Genomic DNA, 8,730 nt, shown 5'->3' on the forward strand with positions numbered 1-8,730 from the left:
GCCATCAACCAATCACAGAGCCGTATTAGCATCTTAAGACATTGCTTGAGACGATCTTGAAATAAGATTTGACTATGAATACCGGCCATAGACCTTATAGATATGGACTGGCAATTGCTACAGTTTGTGTATAGAAAACGGTGTCCAGAAGAGGTTCGAGAGAGAAACAGACTTTTTAGTACTTCTTTCTCTAAAGTTACCGGAAATAACTATCGCGCATGTAGCACACATGCATACATATGTATATACATATATATACACACACACATAAGTTAAAACACGTGACCAAAACGTATCCAATCATTGGATTTCAATGTATAATATGTACAAGCATGCGCGAAACATATTTCCGGACTCTTTAGAGAGAAGTATGGACACGGTTTCGACGCTTGGTATTGCCAGGCCATATCTATAAGGTCTATGGGGGTACACAAACGGCATCGCGAGGTACGGGGAGCGGGGAGCAGGCCTGCCAGATTTCCAGATTTGGTACCAGCATATACTAGAAAAAGTTGAGAGCTGACACAGTCATGTTTTAGGTGCCCTTCAGCGCCCTCATGACATCAACGACATGGACATGTACTACGTAACCAATTCACATTAGGATCAAGGAGTAACACATATGTGTAGAATGTTGGTTCCATTTCGTAAAGAGTAAAAAAATTAATTTATTTATTTATTAAAACAGATATAACAATTTAATCTTCTATTTTCGCATAAATCGTAAATCTTTTTAAATTAACAGATAATTTTTTGAGGAAAAGATGTACACATTGGCCAAGAGTGGATTTCTATCATTTATACTTTCTTTCTTTTTTTTATTTCTTTATTTAATAAATGTTTGGAAATTGTGCATTTAGTCGTTTACGAGTCGTTATCATTGGTCTAGTTTCCACCGATGCATTAATTCGCTCCTAGTACGGCGTAGAACCAGATGTAAATCGATGGAAACGTGACTGACTGCGCTCATTTCACTCTCGATTCGATCTACACGCTTTGTGGGAGTGATAGCGAATTGACACCAAATTTATTTGGTGGAAACGGTTGAAACAGGATCGAAGTAAATAGTGCCAACCTTTACTTTTTAGTATAATAGTTACCATTTATTAGGTTATATTTTCTCAAAAAGAAATCTAACCTTAGTAATCGAAATGGAAAATAAACGAGATATAATTTTCGTTTTTTTGACACTTTAATGTATGTAGGCTATTCAAAGGTTATGTTTGTTAATATTCAACAAGCTAAGTTAAGTTGGTTCTACTGAAATATCAATTTTTCTCACTTCTACTTGACTTCCAGTGGAAACCGACATTAAATTCGATTCGCACCGGAACAAGATCGGATTGAAGACTACGGTGGAAACTAGACCATTGACATTCTGCAACGTGTTGTACATACATAGTAGATGACACATTCCGATCGGTTATTCAGTCATGTACAACATGTACATTATATAGGGTGCGTTCCGAAATCTACTGCCAGTACTGACAGTACTGTTTTTTCGTTCCGAAATCGTTTTCAGCGTGCTGTCAGCAACTGTAAATTACTATCTATTCTACAAAAATAGACCCTAGGGAATTACTGACTTCCGGCTAATTTTACACATTGTCCGGAGGTAGTGCAAATTCAGTAAAGCATATGGCCGCCGTCCGCCGTACATTAATGTGTATAATTAAAATTGACGAGATTGTTAAAAAATTAATTGTAACAATGGAAACTGTTCGATACGAACTTATTGATGGCGACAATAACATTTATGAAGTGTTTCTGAAAATCACGCGATGATTATATCACACAATATTTTGTTCAATAATGAAATAATAGAGAAATTCTATTTTTTTATTATAATTCCTACCTAAAATGTGCTTTGAATCCTTCATCCGAAAGTAAAGCAATAACATTTTCAATATAATTTTTTATGCGTGGCCTTAATTCCAATGGTCTACGCTTAGTAATCATGTTTAAGACATTTAGAATTTCTTCCTCATCGTCTGATGAACTGTCACTGTCACTATTAATAACATTCACAATACCTTGCACTGCAATTATAATTGCATTGACATTTGCCATAATTAGATTGTATAAAGTTAGGTTTTTATGATGGCATCAACAGTTGCTGGTTTGACTGTAAACGCATTCCGTTTTTTAGTGTTGCCAGTATTCACTGGCGTTTCGGAACAGCTCAAACCCAGTAACTTCAGTAGCAGTACTGTCAGTACTGTCAGTAGATTTCGGAACGCACCCATACTGGTACGCCTAGGGAATCAAGGTTAGCAGTCTTGTATATTATGGGTGCGTTCCGAAATCTACTGACAGTACTGACAGTACTGCTACTGAAGTTACTGGGTTTGAGCTGTTCCGAAACGCCAGTGAATACTGGCAACACTAAAAAACGGAATGCGTTTACAGTCAAACCAGCAACTGTTGATGCCATCATAAAAACCTAACTTTATACAATCTAATTATGGCAAATGTCAATGCAATTATAATTGCAGTGCAAGGTATTGTGAATGTTATTAATAGTGACAGTGACAGTTCATCAGACGATGAGGAAGAAATTCTAAATGTCTTAAACATGATTACTAAGCGTAGACCATTGGAATTAAGGCCACGCATAAAAAATTATATTGAAAATGTTATTGCTTTACTTTCGGATGAAGGATTCAAAGCACATTTTAGGTAGGAATTATAATAAAAAAATAGAATTTCTCTATTATTTCATTATTGAACAAAATATTGTGTGATATAATCATCGCGTGATTTTCAGAAACACTTCATAAATGTTATTGTCGCCATCAATAAGTTCGTATCGAACAGTTTCCATTGTTACAATTAATTTTTTAACAATCTCGTCAATTTTAATTATACACATTAATGTACGGCGGACGGCGGCCATATGCTTTACTGAATTTGCACTACCTCCGGACAATGTGTAAAATTAGCCGGAAGTCAGTAATTCCCTAGGGTCTATTTTTGTAGAATAGATAGTAATTTACAGTTGCTGACAGCACGCTGAAAACGATTTCGGAACGAAAAAACAGTACTGTCAGTACTGGCAGTAGATTTCGGAACGCACCCTATAGAAGTCTGTGATTACACCGAGCACTTGATACGCGTATCAAATAGTAAATAACTAGTGAATGTGTTTAATCATTGGCTGATCAGCTTAAATTCACTACTTGATACGCGTACCAAGTGCTCGGTGTAAACTAGTAGATTGTCGCATAAAGTTTGGTGCTTCCAAAGATTATTGACATATATATATACAAAACATACCTAATTTTTCCCGCTAGTTAGAAGAAAAATGGCGGACGTGAGAATACTCACTTTTATAGTGCCTTAAGATCCTCACACATAAATTGACATAACCGTAACAGTAAGGTTTCGACCAATCACGTACTTGAATTAGTCGATTACGGCAGGTTACGGTTATGGTCGCCCAATCCGACGCGTCAAAACCTTACGTTATGGTAATTGGCCTGTGGCTCAATTCTTGAATTCATTCGCAAGAAAACGTATGCGCAAATACCCGCTCTAACAGAAAAGTTGCAAGTTTATTGGTTGAAAGCCATACGATAGCCAATAAATTTTCAACTTTTCTGTAAGAACAGAATTTGCGAATACGTTTCTCTTGCGAATGAATTCAAGAATCGGGGCCCAGGGGCCCGATTCTTGAAGTCATTCGCAAGAGAAACGTATACGCAAATACTCGCTCTAACAGAAAATTGTAAGTTTATTGGTTAATAGCCATACGATAGCCAATAAATTTCTAACTTTTCTGTAAGAACAGAATTTGCGAATACGTTTCTCTTGCAAATGAATTCAAGAATAGAGCCCCTGTTCTTTTTCGCTGCACTGCTGCACTAGTGCAATAAGTTAAAGTGAGAAAAAATATATTTGTTTTACTCTAACCTGTTGCACCAGTGCAGCAGTGCAGCGAAAAAGAACAAGTCCTGTGTCACCACAATTCATGTGTGAAGGCCCTCACACATGAATTGACATAACTATAACGTAAGGTTTTGACCGTAGAGATACATAATATAGAGTCAACCTTCTGTGAGCGGAGCTGTCCGCGTCTTCTATGGGATAAAATGATATGTAGTAAGGTATTGTCTTCGTCACTCAGCTAGTGGCCTAGTTTACATCGTGCATTTGATACGCGTATCAAGTAGTGAATTTAAGCTGATCAGCCAATGATTAAACACATTCACTAGTTATTTACTATTTGATACGCGTATCAAATGCACGATGTAAACTAGGCCAGTCTGGTGGGAGATTCAGAGGCGCGCTCCCCGCCAGGCCTGCCAGATTTCCAGATCTGGTACCACGTTTTGGCCGTGGAGGGGGTAACTTATACCACAAGAGGTTGTGAGAGTTGACACAGCCAGGTTTTAGATGTTCTTCAGCGCCCTCATGATATTAACGACGTGGACATGTACTACGTAACCAATGTTCACGTTAGGGCCAAGGAGGCCGGTATTCATAGTCGGATCTTATATTTAAGATCATCTTAAGTACTGTCTTAAGAGGCCATCAACCAATCACAGAGCCGTATTAGCATCTTAAGATATTGCTTGAGACGATCTTTAAATAAGATTCGACTATGAATACTAGCCGGAGTAACGCGTATCTGTATAATGTTGGTCCCGTTCCGTGCTATTGTGCACGAAATGTCCTTGCGATAACACAAAGTTATCATGCAAAATAATCTCGAAGATCCATGATCGGATCGATCCTTGCACGCTTTTATTATCACTTTGTTCGATTTTATTATTGTCTCGCTCGTTAACATAATTACGTTATAAGACCGGCATATTTTTAAAATAGAAATCATATTTTATATTTTTTTGTACATTAAATGTGTGTGTGTGTGTGTGTTTGTGTGTGCGCGCGCGCGCGCGCGCGCGTGCGTGCGTGCGTATATTAATATCACAATTACATTAATATATAATCTAAAACAAATTATTCATAAATAATTCTGTGATACAATACAAATAGTGATTTAATACAAATAGAAAAGTGACAATTTTTTAAATTAACTCTTACTGATTGTTATTACTTTGTAAATAAAATGTTGTAAAATTGTATTCAGTCTATTAGTTATATTCTTGTTGTGCTCTCTATTAGAATTAGGAATATATACAGTATTAAAATAAAATAATATATATATATATATATTGACGATTATTTAACAACACGTTGCAGAATGTCAATGATAACGACTCGTAAACGACTAAATGCACAATTTCCAAACATTTATTAAATAAAGAAATAAAGAAAAGAAAGAAAGTATAAATGATAGAAATCCACTCTTGGCCAATGTGTACATCTTTTCCTCAAAAAATTATCTGTTAATTTAAAAAGATTTACGATTTATGCGAAAATAGAAGATTAAATTATGTTATATCTGTTTTAATAAATAAATAAATTAATTTTTTTACTCTTTACGAAATGGAACCAACATTCTACACATATGTGTTACTCCTTGATCCTAATGTGAATTGGTTACGTAGTACATGTCCATGTCGTTGATGTCATGAGGGCGCTGAAGGGCACCTAAAACATGACTGTGTCAGCTCTCAACTTTTTCTAGTATATGCTGGTACCAAATCTGGAAATCTGGCAGGCTATTACGCGTACCAAGTGATACAAATGGCTTAGTTTACATCGTGCATTTGATACGCGTATCAAGTAGTGAATTTAAGCTGATCAGCCAATGATTAAACACATTCACTAGTTATTTACTATTTGATACGCGTATCAAATGCACGATGTAAACTAGGCCAATGTCGATGTAAACGCATAAAACGCATTTTAGAGAGAATTTAGCAATTGAGCATAACCTCAGTGCTAAAATCTAAAAACCGGTGTGAACATGTCTTAGTAGGAGACATCAATATGAATTAAATTTGTATTATATTTTTCACAGTACATGCTTAGTACATTCAATGTAAACGCGCCCGTACTAAGGTTTTGATGCGCACCAAACTTAATACGCGTACTAAGGTTTTGACGATGTAAACTAAGCCATAGTCAAAGCCCTTAACCTTTTCTGCCATATGGTTGGTACCAAAGCTTCAGATTTGACGGCAATACAGCATTGCTCAGTTGCACAAAAATTTGATGCTAGTTGATCGACATGACTGCTTCCATCCTGATCTTAATTTAAAGAAGCGTCAATTTTAATATAAGATTTATACTGTGTCCATATAAGAAACGCAATTGAATTTTACCAATGTTGATACTGAAATAGCTGAGTAATTTCCAGTCTAGTTGAGAAAATTAAGGGATTGTAGAAACCCAGGATAGTTTATAAAAAAAAAGTATTAAACAATAATTAAAAAATAATTTGCAAAGAAATAATAAATAATTTTGGTATATAACTTTACGTAACTAATTTTACACATAAGTTTTAAACACATGCAAAGTAGAATTTAAGTTATGCGAAAAAATGAGTTTCAAAGCAACTAAAGAAATTATAGAAGATGGAGATATTGTTATTTTATATTTAAATCCAAACAATATGTATTCTCTGGAAGTAAAAGCGAAAATTTGTAATAAAAGAGGCCAAATCATAGACAATGTGTTCAATACCACTTATGGTGCATTGAAAGTTATCTCTCTCATCGGGCAAAAGTATGGTTCAAAAGTAGAGTTAACTCGAGGCTGGGCATATGTGTTACAGCCAACACCAGAGCTCTGGACGCTCATGTTGCCTCACAGAACTCAAATTATTTATAGTCCAGACATAAGTCTTATTATACACTTAATGGAACTTAGACCAGGAAGTATAGTTGTCGAAACAGGTACATTATATTACTTATTAAAAGAAATAGCTTTATTTTCATAATTTTGTGTTTTAGGTACTGGTAGTGGCTCTTTATCTCACTCATTAATACGAGCGATACGTCCAAGTGGTCATTTGTACACCTTTGATTTTCATGAACAGCGCATATCTATTGCTAGTGCAGAATTTAGAAAACATGGTTTGAGTGACTTTGTAACTTTGAAGAAAAACGACGTTTGTTTAGAAGGATTTGGAGAAGAGTTGAACCACAAAGTTGATTCAGTATTTCTGGATCTTCCACATCCATGGTTAGCTATAGATCATGCCATTGTTGTTTTAAAGAAAACAGGTAAAAATTTTTTAGGACAAACGTTTTTAATAATGCTTTGTTAAAATTACTAACAATATAAAAAGATACAGAGATAACTAAAAAATTCTTTAGCATATTTGGAGAAACTATCTTGAAATCTAAGAAGTTTATTTTAAAATCTGCATAAAAATAAGTAATTGAAAATAACATTAACTCTAGAACAGTATACCTATATTTTTTTACTTCAAATGTTTTACTAGGTTAAAAATGTACCCCATTTGTTCCCAAACGTACTGCATTAAATAGATGAACTGAAATCAATATTGTGCTACATGAATTTCATCTTTTTATGACAAAGACGATGGTGTAATCCCCAATAGTATTAATTATCATTTAATACATGAAACATTAACTTAAACAAAATAAGGTTTGAAAAAATTGCAAAAATGACTTTTTTAAAATTTGTTGTATTTTTGACAATTTTAAACGAATTTAAAAAAACCGAACACTTTTAAAAAGGTAAAAAGATAGATCTAGAACCGGGATAAAATGGATTTTAGGTATCGTTTAAAAAGTATAATTATTTTGACAAATAAAAGTTGGAAAAAGCGGTAGTAAAAAAAAATGAATAGATACAATAAATTTTTTTATTTTGCTATAAAACTAATAAAAATGTTTTTTTTTTTAAATATCGAATATATTATTAAAGTAAAAAAAATTATTAAAATATTTTCATGACTTCAAGCGACACTCACCAAGTCGCCACACTGTATTGTTTTGTGATTTTCATACACAGAAATGTTGTACCAATCTTTCTACAGGGAGTACCCATCTGAACGAAATGTAAACATATAAGGTTTAAGCGAAGATTTTTTGTAAAAGTAATTGTAATATCGGCATCGGCTGATAGATCTCGCGACGTCGGTATCGGTTATAGATCTCGCGGCATTAGCCACAGATCTTACGGCTTCTTTAATCGATGACAATATAAAGACGCGAAGCCACCTCAAACAATCGCGGTCGACAACAATTTGCCTTTTGAAGAAATACAAATACGAAAAAAATACTATTTTATGCACCGAAAAAATTTTATTGCAAAAATTATTGTAGTAAATAGTGAGCGTGGACCAAGTAAGAAATTATGGAAATTTTTACTGTTTTTATTAAATTACTATAGTATTTACCATTTATGATATAATTCTTCTGAAATTTTTTCTTATGGTCCATGACTGCTATCATACAGAGTAATTTTTACTAGAAAATTTTTTCCAGTATCCAAACAAAACATACACAAATGTTAGGTTAGGTTAGGTTAGGTTAGGTGGGGTATATTTATACCCCATTTTTACTCTTTATATTCCTACTGCTCGGAAGTTAATAACGTTTCGATGCCAGCTAGTGTCTTTCACGATTCTTAAGACTTTAAATTGAATTATGGTCGGTGCCTCAAGTCGATCCATTCATTTGCTAAATTAGGAGATGAAATCAAATTCGTGTTGTACAAAATTATCTTGGTAAGCCATTCTAGGGTTAATACACAAACATGTAAATATAATGGGTGCTTTCTAGCTATTAAACATTGCGCCGTGAGCATTATTTCATCCTTGTTGTTCATCATGATTAAACAAGGACA

General features: G+C 34.3%; 1 protein-coding gene across 1 annotated transcript; it reads left to right on the forward strand.

Annotated features, from left to right (window-relative positions):
• Nucleotides 1–6,068: 6,068 nt before the first annotated feature.
• On the forward strand, nt 6,069–8,161 carry LOC118648095 (tRNA (adenine(58)-N(1))-methyltransferase catalytic subunit TRMT61A-like). Its single transcript, XM_036294325.1, has 2 exons — nt 6,069–6,806; nt 6,864–8,161. Exons 1-2 carry the CDS (start codon nt 6,452–6,454, stop codon nt 7,178–7,180), a joined length of 672 nt encoding a protein of 223 aa, XP_036150218.1. The 5' UTR covers nt 6,069–6,451; the 3' UTR covers nt 7,181–8,161.
• Nucleotides 8,162–8,730: the final 569 nt, after the last annotated feature.

The sequence above is a fragment of the Monomorium pharaonis genome, unplaced genomic scaffold (genome assembly GCF_013373865.1).
Source record: "Monomorium pharaonis isolate MP-MQ-018 unplaced genomic scaffold, ASM1337386v2 scaffold_172, whole genome shotgun sequence".
Lineage (NCBI taxonomy): Eukaryota > Metazoa > Arthropoda > Insecta > Hymenoptera > Formicidae > Monomorium > Monomorium pharaonis.

Excerpts from the sequence above, each read along its gene's own strand:
- LOC118648095 (XM_036294325.1), top strand. The coding sequence starts at position 6,452 with ATGAGTTTCAAAGCAACTAAAGAAATTATAGAAGATGGAGATATTGTT. Across the intron at positions 6,807-6,863 it reads AAGTATAGTTGTCGAAACAG|GTACTGGTAGTGGCTCTTTA; the intron begins GTACATTATATT and ends TTTGTGTTTTAG.